General features: G+C 39.3%; 1 protein-coding gene across 5 annotated transcripts in view; it reads right to left on the reverse strand.

The window, feature by feature from the left end:
* AKAP6 (A-kinase anchoring protein 6) overlaps positions 1 to 17800 on the reverse strand; it is a 251727-nt gene that overhangs the window by 137083 nt on the left and 96844 nt on the right. For all 5 annotated transcript variants that reach the window (XM_028721043.2, XM_028721039.2, XM_077926121.1 and 2 more), the window contains exon 7: positions 16026 to 16189. In XM_028721043.2, coding sequence (XP_028576876.2) covers positions 16026 to 16189 — 164 coding nt within the window. The remainder of the gene's footprint in view (positions 1 to 16025; positions 16190 to 17800) is intronic.

Below are 17800 nucleotides of genomic sequence, written 5' to 3' on the forward strand. Positions count from 1 at the left end.
ATACCTTTCTCATTTCCTAAGGAATATTTCCAAGACTTACTTTCTTTTTTTCCTATGAAGCTGGCACAACTTCATACAATATTAAATACACTAGCGTCTCAAAAAATAAATATGTGGGAATTCCTGTAGCTACATTTTGTGGAGAAGAAATAGAAGGTAAGATGAATGGGATAGGAAGCCTGAACTTTTGCTTAGAGAAAATGTAAGCTGAGATTATTGGGTGAAAAGATGTCATGGATACTGGTCCAGTTTAACTATTCACCTAGAACAGGGAACCAATTAATCTGGTCCTACATACAGTGGTACCTCGCAAGACGAATGCCTCGCAAGATGGAAAACTCGCAAGACGAAAGCGTTTTTGGTTTTTTGAGTTGCTTTGCAAGACGATTTTCCCTATGGGCTTGCTTCGCAAGACGGAAACGTCTTGCAAGTTTGTTTCCTTTTTCTTAAAACCGTTAATACAGTTGTGACTTGACTTCGAGGAGCAACTCATAGCACGCGGTGTGGTAGCCTTTGTTGAGGTTTTTGAAGACTTTGGTGATTTTTGAAGCTTTTCCAAAACTTTTCCGACACCGTGCTTCGCAAGACGAAAAAATCGCAAGACGAAAAAACTCGCGGAACAAATTAATTTCGTCTTGCGAGGCACCACTGTATTTGGATGCAAATCCTCATGTGATGTGTTCAGTTTAAGCACTGAAATCTTGTAGGCTCTATAAACTGCAGCTGATTTCACTTATGGGATCAGAATGATATGGCTTGATTTGGATCTCAGTGGTCGTCATAATCCTTGTACTGAAACTCTACCTGGAGCACTCTATCTCAACTCCAAAGTAATTTCCAAATTGAAAGGTGGTTTCTGAGCAGGGCGTTCTCTAACATGACATAAATACAGTATATACAAGTAAACACAAAAATAGTGTGAGTGGTATGTATAACATAACATGTACTTAGACCAGGGCTGGATTTAGGTTTGATGAGGCCCTAAACTACTGAAGGTAGTCCAGCTGTCCTTGATCAACAACAAATTGTCACTGTTTTTTGTGTTGATATGGTAATTTATGGACCTAATAGGTATCTAAAGCCATTTGCACATAACAAAACACTGTTGCTGTATGTAGGTTTTATTTTATTTGTTTTTTATCTAAAAATTTGGAAATGTACATCCAGGTGGTTTTTCCCCCTTTAACTTTTTGGGGGGTCCCCAAGAGAGTGGGGCCCTAAGCTATAGCTTGTTTAGCTTATACGTAAATCTGGCACTGATTTAGACACAAGGTGTTTCCAGATTGCTGTTGATTACACAGTTAGAGATGATTTGGTGCTCTTGTGCAACAAATCCATTCCAGCCTCTAGCCTGCAATATTGGACATTTTGTGATCAGGAAAGTGATGGGAAAATGCACTAGAAAATGTGGGATAATGCTGGCTGGATGCAATGTTACCTAACCTCCCTGCAAGCATATCAGAATGAATGCTCAGGGAACAGTTGCTATTGTCCACGCAGCCTGCAAACTATGTGGAAACAAATCATTATGACAGCACAATAAACAGGTCGTCTGGAAGCAACCACACTGGATATCAGATACAAGGGCTGTTTGCCTATTTTTTCCTGGGGAAGAATCTCAACCTGACGCGGGTCGTTTACAAAGTGGGATGAGCAGAAAGGAACAAGTGAACCAGGCTACACCATTTTTATTTGAAAAATGTAATTTACCAACTCCAAACCTACTTGATATAGACTAGTTTTTACTTTACTTTTCTTTTTCCTCCTCTTTACTGAGGGGAGGGGCAGAAGGTTGTGTGAGAACTCATGATTTGTAATGTGAGATATTTCACCTCAGCAAGGAACTTATTAATATTTCTACAATATGTTGAAGCTATACTGAAGGTTTGAAAAAGGAAAGCAAAAGTTGAAAGAAATGGAAATCTCAACAAAATCTTAGCGTTAAATGCAGAGAAATTGTGTATCTAATGATTTGTAGACTGTCCTAAAATTCATTGTTTGTCCCCAAACTGAGAATTTAAACTTGCAGTTGACTCTTCAGAGCAAACTTTTCAAAATGGCTGCAGCTAATTTTACCCCACTCTGACAAATAGTAAAATTGGAAAAAAGAATCACCAAACTTACAGATGGCCCCATTGGAAAATGGTATTTGAAAGGCTTCTTTATTCAGAATGTCATTGAGTAAACTCAGTACTATACCAACAAAGCAAAACAAAAAGTAAGGTTTTTTTATTATTTGTATAAAATATATTATTCTTTCAGGCTGTACTGAAATAGTTCCTATTTAATTGCACAGAAACCCTAAGAAGGTTACAGCAGTGAAACATTAAAATTCTAAGGGCAACTAATAACATTAAAACTTTATAGCCCCAGATAGAATAATTTAGACAAAAACAACATGAACATATGTTTTGTGTAATAATAACAAACATTTATAGCTGTCAAGAGAGAAAAACACAGGTTTATGCACACCTTAATGGCGTGCATGGCTGAGCATGAGTATATTTAAAACATAATATATTACAAAATTGACAGCAGGCATGACTCTTCTGGGTACTATGTTAAATCAATGAATAAATTACCAAAAGTGTGCTGTGGCTGTTTGGATGTGTAATTGAGCTTAACGTATGTAGTGTTATTTCAAAAGAAACTGTTCAAGGAGTTTCTAGACCAATCCACTATGCATCTTTTTTAAGCTGTTTGCAAATAGCAATAAATGAAACTGTCTCACAGTAGGAAGGAAGTTTAGTTATATACACATTAGGCAAATGGGGGGAAAAGTTAATTTTAATATGCTTTTCAAGAATTAAAAACAAACTAACAACAGCAACAGTACTTGATGCTTTCCAAAAAACCCCAGCATTTTCATACTGTGATTTAAATTTATTTTAATTAAGGATTATTCTCTATTCCAAAGCACTTATGCCAAAGTAAATCAAGAAGAAATTCACCGAATACATTGCAGGTGTGCCATGTTGAAAACCTTGCAGTAAGGTCAAAACTAAGGCCAAAGTCTATTACATCCCTAAATCCTGGGCATTAAAATATCATCCATTCAATTTAAAAGCATCCTAAGTTGCAGCAGGGGAGTATTTTATTTTTTAAAGCATTTATATTTTAAAATGTGAATTAATAGTTAAACTTGATTTTGCAAACTGAAGCAGCAGGAAACCTAGAAGTACAAAAAACAGCCCATAAATATGGTATCTAGGAAAACAATTTCTGCATACATATTTCCATTTTAAATTACTAAGCAATTCATCTTACTCGTTGAATTCATTTAATGAGAAAGTGAACACATTTGATATCTTATTTTGGCTATTTTGCTACCCTGTCTTATTTTTTTGGTTGCCAATGTGGTGATATTTTTAAGTTTGAAACAATGGTAGTTTCAAGTTAGATGAGATCTAGAGGCTGAACTGAAGGAGAAATTGAAGCTGTGGGAGGAAGAAAGGGTGGCGGGACTTGTTGGGCTTTCTGCTGAGTTCTGTTGCGGAAAGACATACCTGGCTCTGCTAAATCTGGATCTTACATTTAGACAAGGAAAGACTAAACGTGTAGGGTGGTCAGTGTCAAGTGATAAGTGCTCTTATGCACTGGAAAGGAAACATGTGTACAGTGGCGTAGCGTGGGGGGTACAGGGGGGGCCGGCCGCACCGGCCGCAACATCTGGGGTTAGGGCAAATCCATTGGTTAGGGGGCGCAAATCCATGGGTTAGGGGGCGCAAATTACTTGCCTTGCCCCGGGTGCTGACAACCCACGCTACGCCACTGCATGTGTATCAGTGAAATGATGTAAAATAGGTGGTTGTGAGTAGAAAGGAAGACTTAAATAGGCCCAGGTGGCTTGGTAAACACTTTTTAGAACCTCTGTTCTATGACATTCTGTTAATAGCTGAAATCTCCAGTAGCTATGTCTGAGCTAAGCTGGACAATTATTTTATTAAGTCATGCACTGTCTATTTGCCTTGACATTCTTTCCATATTCCTTGCATATGGAAAGGCATGGGTTTGTGTGTGTGTGCTTAGAGTCCAGAGTCTTCCAAAATATGTCTCATGCCTACGGTGAAAGAATGAGCTGGCGAGGTACAGTGGTACCTCGGTTTTCGAACGCAATACGTTCCAGAAGACCGTTCGAGTTCCGAAACGTTCGAAAACCAAAAACTCAATACTGAAAACTCAGTATGGAAGCTTTTACTTCCGGGTTTATGGCGTTCGAAAACCGAAATGTTCGTCAACGGAAACGTTCGAAAAGCGAGGTACTACTGTATATGGTTGGAGCTTAAGATGAGGCCAAATGGATGCTAAATAAGTCATGGAGAGAGTACCTTCTCATTATATTCCTGATATTGAAAAGGGACTGTCATTAATGGAGACCTGGGTCCTTCCCTTTTCCAGCATTAAAAAATCTTTCACCACAAAGTCTACTTGTCAATTCTACCACAGCACAAAAACATTTTGAAGTCTGCCAGATATAAAATTCAGGATGTCCAAATAGATTTTGTCTTCAAACATTGTTTTACCTGTTTTTCCCTTTGTGCCCACCCTGGTGGAGAATAGTTGTGTTTTATGTATTCTGCTGGGAGCAGAACTAAAAGATTCTACAGATAAAAAGGTTGCTATAAGATGTTGTGCTGAAAGACTAAAACAGGCAAGTACTGGAAAAGAAAGAAAGAAAGAAAGAAAATATGCTACACAACCCAGCAGAGTATGAAAGTAATTAAAATAGTTTAAAGAGAATGCTAACATGCAGAACCTAAAATTTGCCTTTATCTAACAGTATCTTTGTTCATATCAACGTTCCTTTTGTTCTGTATTACATAGATAGTAATTCTTCAACATCAACCGTAACAGCAAAAATTCAAATACTGAACTACTAATTAAGCACAGTAATATTTATAAGGTGTTAGTTTATTCTGCAGATATGAACACTTAATTTAACACACAAATACAATAAAAGTATGAAATGCTTTTCGTAGGGGGGAGGAGACAACAGAGCAGTGAATAGTGAACCATAGTCAATGGAATGAAGAAATGTTTTTCATTTCCAGAAGTAGCATACTATTTCAATAATATGACAGACACTGTATGCTTGTAAGAGAAAGCTAATTTTTAAAACAAAAATTGTGATGGCTGCAGTATAAATATGCATGTAAAGAGTTTTTAAGGCTAATATTTTTTAATGCTTTTTTTAATTGAATAAAGACACAGTGACTGGTGTGGAACAGAATTGATTCAAGAGATATTTCCTGAACCATTTAAAAAAAAAAAGCACATTCAGTGCCTACTCAGAACAAAACATTTCCCTTTGTTATTGGCTCAGCCATGAAAAACCACAACACAACAATGAACAAATGGATTAAAAATGCCCATTGAGACACATAAATTTGTGACCAGGGTGAAGCTAGCCATTAGAGAAGTAAATTTCTATGGATAAAATTGTCTCTCTAGTTTATTTGTGGGAGAAAATAGACCTGTTTTAAAATAAATAAATCTGTTTTAAAATAAGATGCTCAGGAGAGAGGGAGTACAAAAGACTTCAAAGCTTTCATTCCACCTATTACACAAATTCAAAATACTTAAGCTGATGAGAAAAAGAGCCCCAGAAAGGAATGTTCAGGCATATTTACAAACTTCACTTGGCCTTTAAGGTGGCAATCCCATACCTATTTACCAGGGAGTAAGCCCTATTGTAGGGGACGCGGCTGGCGCTGTGGGTAAAAGCCTCAGCGCCTAGGACTTGTCGATCGAATGGTCGGCGGTTCGAATCCCCGTGGCGGGGTGCGCTCCTGTTGCTTAGTCCCAGTGCCTGCCAACCTAGCAGTTCGAAAGCACCCTCGGGTGCAAGTAGATAAATAGGGACCGCTTACTAGCGGGAAGGTAAATGGCATTTCCGTGTGCGGCTCTGTCTCCAGAGCAGCGATGTCACGCTGGCCACGTGACCCGGAAGTGTCTGCGGACAGCGCTGGCTCCCGGCCTATAGAGTGAGATGAGCGCACAACCCTAGAGTCTGTCAAGACTGGCCCCTACGGGCAGGAGTACCTTTACCTTTACCTTAAGCCCTATTGTGGGACGCGGGTGGCGCTGTGGGTAAAACCTCAGTGCCTAGGACTTGCTGATCGTAAGGTCAGTGGTTCGAATCCCCGCGGCGGGGTGAGCTCCCGTCGTTCGGTCTCAGCTCCTGCCCACCTAGCAGTTCGAAAGCACCCCTAAGTGCAAGTAGATAAATAGGTACCGCTTTATAGCGGGAAGGTAAATGGCGTTTCCGTGTGCGGCGCTGGTGCTGGCTCACCAGAGCAGCTTCGTCACGCTGGCCATGTGACCCGGAAGTGTCTTCGGATGGCGCCGGCTCCCGGCCTCTTGAACGAGATGAGCGCGCAACCCTAGAGTCGGACACGACTGGCCCGTACGGGCAGGGGTACCTTTACCTTTACCTTTAAGCCCTATTGTGCTCAATGGGAATGACTTCTGAATAGACACGCAGAAGATCATGCTGTTAGTTTAGGAACCTAATATTTAACTAATGCCTATCTACTTTTCACTGCTGTTGGGGTTGTTTCACTTCAGACTGCAGGTGGGAGCCCACATCACTTAAATGGTCTTTCATACAATAATGGGGTGGGGGACTCTTTCACATCCACTAGATAACTGGGGGGGGGGGGGAGAAGTAGCCTTAAATGAATAGTCAGTCATGTGAACCCACACCTACAGTTTGAAATGATTCAGCCCAGACCTGAGAAATTGGGTTGGCAAAAACAGAACTCCACAGCGCCTTCTGGTGACACAGTGTTATAATGCATATACAACACATACAAAAAAAGTGCTTTTTCTTTGTCAATGTAGCTGAGTCCACGGGCTCACCAAATCAGTGCATGTTCTATTTATTTATCAAATTTATACCCCACCCTTCCTCCCAAAGGATCTAACTGGTTTCCAGAACTTTTTGGTCATTGTACTTAACAGACTGAACTGTGGAACAACAATAATAATAACTTTCATTATTGCTATTGTTTTCTGGTACAGCGCCCTGAAATCCTCATTTGATATTTTAATTAAGTACATAAATATTGATACTGGTTTTATCTAATTATCTATTGCAGTCACCATGGCAACACATATTCCCCTGACATAAGGGGTGGAGTTGGAAGTGGGACAAAGTTTGCTGACACTAGACAGCAATCAGTCAGGAGTTGATGTGGTGCTTAATTTGTGTACAGGCTGACTGACAGTGACATAGATCACTTTCTATACTGTGACACTGACAAGCAGCAAAATTGCACTCCACCTCACAAGGGTTCTCTGAAAAACAAAAAACCCCTGGTAATTCTCTAAGCTGGGTGTTGATTTTATATATTTATCTGTACCTCAGCCATGCACTGAGTGAATTGCTCTCAATTTGTATATGCTGTGAGGAACTTCAGAAATATTCACACTCCCCACTTTTTAGAAGCTCCCATATAAGTAAACTGGGGTGTGACTGTTTTCCAGCTTATCTGAAACCCTGAACAATAGGCAGCATAGATCCCATTTTGAAAAAGGTACAAAAGCAAGCATCAGGCACCCAGCTCAGTCAGTAGAGCATGAGACTCTTAATCTCAAGGTTGTGGGTTCAACCCTTGTCTACTTTCCTCAAAGATTGGTCTTTTTGCGATAATGGGGAAATGCACTGATCTAACCTGCCCTGCAAGCAAATCAGAATGAATCCGTATTAAAAGCCAATGTGATCTAATTTCCCTGCAAAGAAATCAGGATGGCTGTTCTACAAACAGGTCATATAAAATTGTGCTCTTTCTTTGCTCTCTCTCTCTCTCTCTCTCTCTCTCTCTCTCACACACACACACACACACACACACACACACTGCTATAACTGAATTGCAGTTTGAAAACTTTTACAATTCCATCATTCATAGCTTTTGTTCTTGGTAAAGGGGTGAGCTCCTGTTGCTCTGTCCCAGCTCCTGCCAACCTAGCAGTTTGAAAGCACACCGGTGCAAGTAGATAAATAGGTATTGCTATTTATCCAGGGGTCCTTTACCTACCTTTTAGCTCTTGGTAAACCATGATGGCTATATTAAACATAACAATGAATTTTAAGCCACTGTTGCCTTTTACTGTATGATGAAAGATTATTATGAGAAATGCTATATCTGTTTCTTTAATTGTACAATTAACCGTGCAACCTTATACGTGTCTACTCAGAAGTAATCCCATCTGAGTTCACTGGCGCTTACTCCCAGGCCAAGTGTGTACAGGATTGCAGCTTTAGTTACAAACCACTGCTGTGATAACTTTCTTTCAACAGCAGATTCAAAACATGAATCTTGAGAGATTAGAAACCTAGAGCTGAAAAGCCCTTTAAATGAACTTAGGAAAAAGCAACATATCTGCTCACGTATATGACATTTCTCTGTATTGATCTGAAGACCCAAATCAATTCACTTGTACTTTTTCAGTATCATAATACTAATCTTAAACATTACAGGAAAAGCAGGGTGGCTCGAACCATCAAGATGCATTAGAATTTCCAACCATAGACTTACAATTTGTAGCTACCATTCAACCTTTCTTTTCCTTTCGGCTTGCTCAGCTATTTCACAACTGCCTCCTCAGATTTTCCAATCAAGTTTTGCTTTTCTGTGTCAGGAATAGGGATTAGTATTTTGGACCTACTTTTACTGTACTGTGAATTAGACTTCTCAGGTAAACATATTAGGAAATTCTTTATATGGTGCAAATTATGTTTTTCACCTCTCGTAGTATATAAACCCTTCCATTTTATTTTATTTAGCGACAAACCCATGTGGATTTTTGTCTGTGCAAGCCCACCTCATCATAAAATTTAGTACGTGAATGAGAGTTCATTGGTGTGTCAATGGGAGCTTCGCCCCCAATTTTCTTATGTGAGATTTTCAGTAGCTTTTGCCTTGGAACAAAATTAAACACCTAGAATAAAATTAATCATAGCTATTGCCTGAATACATCTGGCCCTCCAGATGTTGTTGGACGACAGCTTCCACCATTCCTTATTGTTGTCCATCCTGGCTGGGACCCAAGGGATTGGGGTCCAGCACCATGGTTTCCCTGATCCTGCTTCAGTTATTATTATTTTTTACATTTATATCCTACCTTTCCTTCAAGGAACTCAAGGCGGTAGACGTGGTTTTCCTGCTTCCCTAATTTTATCACCACAAGAACCCTGTGAAGTAATTTAGGCTGAAAGACAGTGACTGGCCCATAATAATGTAAATATGGGGGAGTGGAGTTATTGTTTTGTTTTTATTATGTATTTTGGATTGTTTATCTTGTATTTTTATGTTGTGAACCTGCCCTGAGATCTGAGGATGAAGAATTCAATAAATAGAAATTAAAATATAATAAATAACATGCGTAATTTCAAGGAGAACTAAACATTATTCTCTCTCTCTCTCTCTCTCTCTCTCTCTCTCTCTCGTGTGTGTGTGTGTGTGTGTGTGTGTGTTAGTAACTGGGGTTTATTCAAGGAACAGTTTCAGTAAACCTTGATACAGTGGTACTTTGAGTTAAGTACTTAATTAGTTCCAGAGGTCCGTTCTTAACCTGAAACTGTTCTTAACCTGAAGCACCACTTTAGCTAATGGTGCCTCCCGCTGCCGCCGCGCCGCCAGAGAATGGTTTCTGTTCTCATCCTGAAGTAAAGTTCTTAACCCGAGGTACTATTTCTGGGTTAGCGGAGTCTGTAACCTGAAGTGTCTGCAACCTGAAGTGTCTGTAACCCGAGGTACCACTGTACTACTTTTGTAGCCATAAACTAACACCCCAGTCCAATGTCTACATTCATATTTAAAGGTCAAGGACAAGGATGCATTGCTATTGCTTAACTATTAAACATAGTTGTAAGAATTCCTATTTTCCACACTGAGTACTTCCTAAACTGTATTTCTAGTTGTGAAAAAGCAAAAACACCTGTCACATAATAAAAGGCATAATAGCATATGCAAAGTCTGAGTTCCTGAATGTGAATGCTTACGATATAGTTCTAAAACTGCCGTTTTCCGCCCTCCCTGTATGCTTATAAAAAAGTCCCCCATGGTAGTGTGGAAAACACTTTTAAAAAGTCCTAGGGGGAAAGTTTCCCAGAGACTTTGAAATCCTTCCTATTTCTGGTTTCTTTGGAGGTTTGTAAAATCAGCTCTCTTCTGCTGTCTCTCAACAAGGTAAAAAAAGGAAAAGAAAAATACCCCCTAGATATATTCCTTAGATTTTCTATTATGCTTCACAGGTTTTATACAGTTTCTGAAGTCAGTCTTATTTTTTTATTGTCTTTTTTATTTTGATCACTTTCTCAACTTCCCAAAAAGGGAGAGAATTAATATTTTTGAAACACTTTTGTGGGCATTATCAATTTAAAGGTCATGACTCAGGTACAATGATAAACTGAAATATAGAAGAATTGCATTAAATTAGGAAGATTACCTATGGAATTAAGTAAAGGAAGGGAATTACATATGGAATCACCCTTTTGTCTAAGTTTCATACCTTTTGTCTAAGTTTCATAACTAGCAGAGTAAAATTCTACAATGAAAAGACTAGTTACTTAATTCAGATCAATTAGGGCTGCCATTTCAAAAAGTAAAAACCAGGGCATTCTCAAAGTTTTTGAGCTCCCCCCCCCAAAAAAAAGCCCCCAAAACATGATTTTTCGATTGACTTGTCTAAGATCCAGGGCAAGGCACCACCTTTTGGAAATCCCCTGGATATCAATTCCACCTTTGAAATCCTGGTAGTGTATGGCAGCCTAGACCAATACAGACAATTTAGCTCACAGCCCTGCTAGTAGGCTCTCATTGTTTCCTTGGGGTTGTTAGGTTGCTATGTGTGACTGTGCAGAAGTCACAACTGGCTGAATCCTGCTAACATGGTCTAGACCAGGGCTGGGGAATATGTGGCTCTCCAAAAGTTGTTGGGCTACAATTCCCATCATCCCTGATTATTGGCCATGTTTGGTAGAGCTGATGGGATTTGCAGTACAATGATATCTGAAAGGTGTCTCTCTTTCTTCAGAGTCCCTTCTCCAAGGGATGATCTACATGTAACTCTAAACAAATAATGTCCTGTTGGGTCTTAAATAAATACTAACAGCAGTTGCAGAAGAGCCTAATTTTCAGCAGAACCATGGCATGTAGGGAGGGAAGGTTTAATTCTCCCACCCTGCTGTGGTCATGACAAAAAGACGCAACAGCAAGATTGGAGCACATGCTCCTGGAAACTTCAGCTATTGCAGAATGCTGCAGCATAGTTGCTTACAGGAGTGAGACCCTGTCAGCATGTAACACCATTCTGTGGGAATTTTAAATGAAATTAATTCTTAGATCTGGTGGACAAAGAAGCTATATTTTTAACACCTCCTTTCTGCTATTCGATTTGGTTTTCAGGATGTGGTGAATTTGGAAAGTGCTTCTGTTTTAATTATGTTTCTCATGGGATAGTATTTACATTATGCACTTGTGCTTTATTTTAATTTCTTGTTGTGAAAATTTGTGGGGTAGATTTGCATGAAGGTCAATGTGCAAATATTTTAAAGAAATACATTAACGCTTGCCTTCCTAATCCTTAACTCAAACTGCTCATTCTTCCTCCAGGTTCCTCTTTGTCAGTCGTTCTTAGTCTTGAATCATTGCCTTTTCCCATTTTGTTTCCAACATTTTAGGACCTGCCGCCAGTGTTCACTCTGCCCTGTGTGAAGTTTTAATCCCAACCCAACTAACAACTTTCCCTCTCCTCACAGAAGATGACCTGCAACCTGTTTAGGTTCCTGAGAAACTGAAGGTTTTTCAACCATAGCATCACAGACATATGGAAGCTTCACCTCTTAAAAAAAAAAAAAGATTTTCTTTTCCTGCTTCCTGTAATAGTGTCTGAATTTTACTTTCTAGAACGAAGTGTTTTGAAATTGACTAGTTCAATTGATTTGGCATCTGCTTTCCTCCTCCTCATTTATGATTCAACATTGCCCAGACTTTGAGTCTATGTTATATTTTAGAGCCTAGTTAACATAGTAGTAGCATTCATATGGAAAGAGGACACTGAGGGTGAACTGTTTAAAGGATAATTAACATGCATTAAGCTTATCGTATTCTGGCTTGCCTCACTCTTACAGATGTATACATACAACTTGCTCTGCTCTTAGGCTTTCCTCACTACTACAACCAACAACAACAACAACAACAACAACAACAACAACAACATCTTTATTGTCATTGCCCCCTCTCGGGGACAACGAAATTACTTGGTGTGGCGACTGCTAAATTGTTAGGCTTGCATAAAAATGTGAATTTGAAAAAAGAAAGCTAAGGCTGCACTCAAATTCAGTGTAAACAGCAAATAATAATAATAATAATAATAATAATAATAATAATAATATTTTTTTAAAAAATTAAGCCACCAATGTAAATTGTCACCGTTCTCTCAACACAGCTTTAAACAACCAAGCTTGTCGCGAAATATTTGCAGTTAGAACAGGGGGTGGGATACCTTAGGCCTAAGGACCAAATGAGGTCCTATTTGACCCTTGGGACTCTCCACAAACCACACCTGCTCCCCAGTTACAACACCTGTACTTAGGCCGCACTCCCCAACAGTCCTGCTTCACACCCTCCTTGAGTGTTTTTGCCTAGCTGGAACATGTCCTTGAATTCTGATTATGTCTTTTGCCTGCTTGGGTGGAAGATAGTGCTATGTGTACAAAAGTAAAATATACATTTCAATGCTGTGCCCACTTTTTGGCTCTGGTTCCATCTTACCACTGGCAAGGAGTCCCTGGAATGCTGCCCAGAAGGGAACACAGCCCTTGGGTTGCAAAAGGTCCCCCATCTCTGAACGTGAGAAGTTGAATGCCCTCCATAAAGGATAATACATGTCACTCTGTAGAGTAATCAAGAAGAGCTGAAGAAACGACTTCTTTGCCATACAAATTGCAATCTGCATAGAGGAAGAATATGCTAACTCTGGAAACAAGTGTTTTAAATGTCTAGTCAAACGGAATCTACTATCTTTCTGGAACTTCCTGAGATGTATTGATGACATTTACATAATCCGAGCAAGGAAGAAAATGCTTGTCACGTTCCGCTGAGACTTCAGCGACTTCTCCCTCACTATTCATCTGAATCCACAGCAGGTTTGCTTTCTGGACACTATAGCAACTAAGCAATTGGCATATAAATGCCACCTTACACCAGACACATACCCTCCAACATTTCTCCAATGAAAATAGGGACGTTCCATTCCATAATAGTAACTTTACTATTTATACCCCACACATCTTATTGGGTTGCCCCAGCACTCTGGGCAACTTCCAACATATATAAAAACATAATAAAACATTAAACTTTTTTTTTTAAAAAAAAAACTTCTCTATACAGGATTGCCTTCAGATGGCTCAGGGGTTGGATAACCCCATACCCTCCAACATTTCTCCAATGAAAATAGGGACATACTAAGGAAAAGCGGGACATTCTGGGATCAAATCAGGAACTAGGACGGCTTCTCTAAATCAGGGACGTCCATGGAAAATAGGGACACTTGGTGGGTCTGTAGACAGCTACTAACTAATACACATAGCTGCATGCATTTCCCCAGAGAACACTGAATGATTTAACTTCTATAGTCAGCTAAGGATACTGTGCCTAACAGGTTTATATCAGGCATTCATGAAACAAGAAATCCCCAACCTCGCAGTTCGAAAGCACACCAGTGCAAGTAGATAAAAAGGTATTGCTACAGCAGGAAGATAAACGGCGCTTCTGTGTGCTCTGGCTTCCATCACTGTCCTCCGTGTGCCAGTAGCAGTTTAGTCATGCTGGCCACATGACCCGGAAAGCTGTCTGTGGACAAACGCCAGCTCCCTCGGCCTGAAAAGCGAGATGAGCGCCGCAACCCCATAGTTGCCTTTGACTGGACTTAACCGTCTAGGGGTCCTTTACCTATACCTTACCTGACCTTACCATGTCTCTTTTTCATTTTCTAAATCCCAATTCAGATCCCACAACCTTTTCAAATTTTGCTGAGGACAAAAATGTACACCTATAGTAGATTTAGACGAAGTTGATATTAGTCCTTTTGTTATTATATTTTCTTCCACTATTATTTTTTTCATATGTTCTTAATTGTATTGTGGCTTTGTTTTTAACCTCAGAATTTGTTTTAAAGGACCTTAATTGGTAGCCTAATAGCCATGATATTCAAACATTCCCCAACTGAATTTGCATCTCATTAATGGTAAGTGGTCATCCATCTTTGTAAATATCTTTCAAATAATACCATTGCTTTTCTTTCCACATATCTATATTATAGGCTCTATATTTATTTTTGAAAATAAATTCTGAAAATTATTCTGAAAATAATGAGACAGAAGCCTTGGACCAGAACCTTTGCCCATTTGTTCAAATCTTGAAAGTTGTGTGAATGGATTTGTAAGCCAATGTAAAGAGTGGATTCTTTTAAAGGTGTTACTTTTATATATTACCATCTATTTCCAAGTTTTCCATTGAGTTGCCTTATTTCCAGACGTTTGGTATGTCATGTTGCTGAGTTGAGGTGTGTCGCAGTAGCTGTTTAAATTTGGGAGTCCCCATCCTCCAACGCTTGGGTGAAGGTACAGCAAAAAAAATTAATATGTGGTCTGTCTGATTGAAATATGAGTTTGTTAAGTTTTCTTTGTCATCTGGACATATGGGCTGGACAGCTTTGCTTGTTTTATCTTCTCCTTCTCTTCCTACCAACCTAAGCACCTGTTGGTGGAGTCTGTCCAATCGGAAGGAAAGGGAGAGGGTGCATTCTATGACAACTAGGTAATGAGGAGCTGGGCCCTGCATCAGAGCGTATCAAAGCAACAGAGAGATGGTTTGGTATGCAATCTGTCTTGTAAAAGAGCAGGGTCCCTGGTGGGCACTGTAACATGCCTCTGATAGAAACAAGATGCCTATAGACTAAGGTTCCAGACGTCACCGTTTCCCGGGGACAGTCCCTGGATTTACAGTCCCCATACAAAGTCCATTGAAGTTGAAAAGTGTCCGCGGATTCATTGAAAAAAAATCTGGTAACCTTACTGTGGACATCATACTTGCAACTCTAGTGACAGTCATGATCAACTATTGACACTACTGTTCATGAATTACAAAATTTTGCATGGTATTTTATTTTCTAAAAGAAAACAAAAATAGTCCCCATCCAGCCACTTTTGCAGAAATACTTTCACCATTTGGGCTGGTTAACCTGAAGTGTATAGTGTGTGTGTGTGTGTGTGTGTGTTTTAAGAGTACAAAAATGTTTTCTCTCCACAGCAAGATTTTTCACTTTGCAGCAAGGCTCTGCTTTCCTTCATTAGCACACTGCTAAGGGAGAAGCAGCTTTCATTGCTCCACATAAAGTCCTCAGCAAATAGATATGGATATCAATACTTTATTTGCAAAGTGCTTGACGTATTCAACACATGCACCATTATGGAAGGCTTTAACTCCAAGCAAAAAAGATTTGTGGCAAAGCATATGACCTTCTCCCCACTACAATGGCCATCCCCTAATTAGGCAATGCATCTGATAGTCATTAACAGGAATGAGATAATGAATCACTTTCTCTCTTCTTTGTTAATTTGCTGTAACCAAGCGGCTAATGGATGTCAGAGCTGAGTGATTGCACTGATTATAGTGATTTATAGTTGCAACAAAACAATTTAAAACCATTCTGATTATTCATATTAAAGATAGTTTATGTTTTGTTTACTAAATATTTTACATCCTTTTTTCCTTGCAGACTTCCGTGTGCAGAGCAAAATAATTCTTTCCGGAATTTTTAAAAAGTTTCAGTCTGGGGATTCTTTCTGTCTTTTTTCCTTTCTGGTATTGTTTCAGAGTAAGACATTTTATTTTGTTTATAGAAAAATTTACCCAGTAGAAATGAAAAGCCTTAGGGTGGAAAGAAAACTTCAGTGGTGCCTAGTTCAAAAGGAGGAGGAAATAAGAGGAAATAAGACAAACTTCAAGCCACTTTACCTTGGGGCTCTCAGTCCCTTCCTCATCCTCTGCAGACACATCAGTAGCAAGTATCTCTGCTTTGATGATACCCAGAGCCCTCAGAATCCAGCTGTGTTGTCGTTTGATTTGCCTCTGTAGTTCCTTCCACTGACTCGCAATCATCTGCAGCATGTCCTTCAGTCCTTCTCGCAGAAAAAAATAAATAAAATGAGAGGGAAACAAATTAAGTCATGCATTCGACTTCATCTTTTAATAACATTATTTATACTAAAGGCAGCAAAGAATTTCCCAGGGGTACAAAAAGAACAAGGTGTTGAGGGGGGGGGCATGAAATCCCCTTGACCTTAACTATTTCATCACACTTTACTGAGAAATCTGAGCTGGAATTCTAACCTATTGATATTGCAAATGACTGGATAGGACCAAAATGTGACACATGTGGCAAAACGTGATCTGCTATAAGTTCTGACTGAAAACAGAAAAATAAAGCAATATATGTTGAAGAAGGGACGTAGGTGGCACTGTGGTGTAAACCACTGAGCCTTGGGCTTGCCGATCGGAAGGTCGGCGGTTTGAATCCCTGCGATGGGGTGAGCTCCCGTTGCTCAGTCCCTGCTCCTGCCCACCTAGCAGTTCGAAAGCACATAAAAGTGCAAGTAGATAAAGAGGTACCGCTCCGGCAGGAAGGTAAACGGCATTTCCGTGCGCTGCTCTGGTTTCGCCAGAAGCGGCTTAGTCATGCTGGTCACATGACCCGGAAAAACTGTCTGCGGACAAACGCTGGCTCCCTAGGCCTGTAAAGCGAGATGAGCGCCGCAACCCCAGAGTCGATCACGACTAGACTTAACTGTCAGGGGTCCTTTATCTTTACCTTTTATGTTGAAGAAACAAGCGAGAAATTCATACTTCAGCCCTGTTCACTGAACAAAATGCTGTTCCAAACATATATTAGCTATTGCCCTCATTTTCTTTTCTCTCTCTCTCTCTTTTTTTTTTTTTTTTAAAAAACATATTTAACAGATATGCAATGACCTATCTGGCTGGTTTTTTTGAGACTGATACATTCAGGAAATTATGCAAATCAGCCAACCGGCTTAACATAGCATGAATGTTTTGAGAGAAAAGTCTGTTTCATGTTCTATCAGAGTGTATGCAGGTAGAGAAGTAATAGATGTAAAAACTCAAATAATAATCACACTAAAACCCAGAGGACAACTTCATCTTGGGGGGAGATACCTTTTTCCAACCAGACCAAAATAAAGTCTCAAATTTCTAGGCATCCTATTAAACCATCCTATTAAACTAGTCATGCAAAGTTCCAAAAACATGACAAAAGTTATTATTCATTCTGACTTAAGGCTTTTACTGAAAAGGACAAGCATAACTAAAGGAAATAATATTCCTAATCTTAAAATCTTTCCTAATAAATACTTTAAAATTGCAGTAAGAATTAGCTTAAATGGCAAAGGAGCATTTAGCAATGCGATTACTCATGCTGACTATGTAAAATATATATATGTGTATAGATATGAAATCCTAATTTATCATCTTAATGTTATTTCCATAGCACCTACATCAAAGAATATGTCAGCGTGAAGTTTTCAGTGATGTAATTTCAATTGAAACTCAGCTGAGCATTGAGACCAAAATAAAATGAACAGACTATTTGCTGGCAGTATTTCATTTTGTAAGTATCACAGCATTGTATGCAGTATATGAAACATTTATAAATCTTGAAGGTCAAACTGATAATGTAAATATTAATAATACATAAGGAAGTGAATATATGCAGT

The sequence above is a fragment of the Podarcis muralis genome, chromosome 1 (genome assembly GCF_964188315.1).
Source record: "Podarcis muralis chromosome 1, rPodMur119.hap1.1, whole genome shotgun sequence".
Lineage (NCBI taxonomy): Eukaryota > Metazoa > Chordata > Lepidosauria > Squamata > Lacertidae > Podarcis > Podarcis muralis.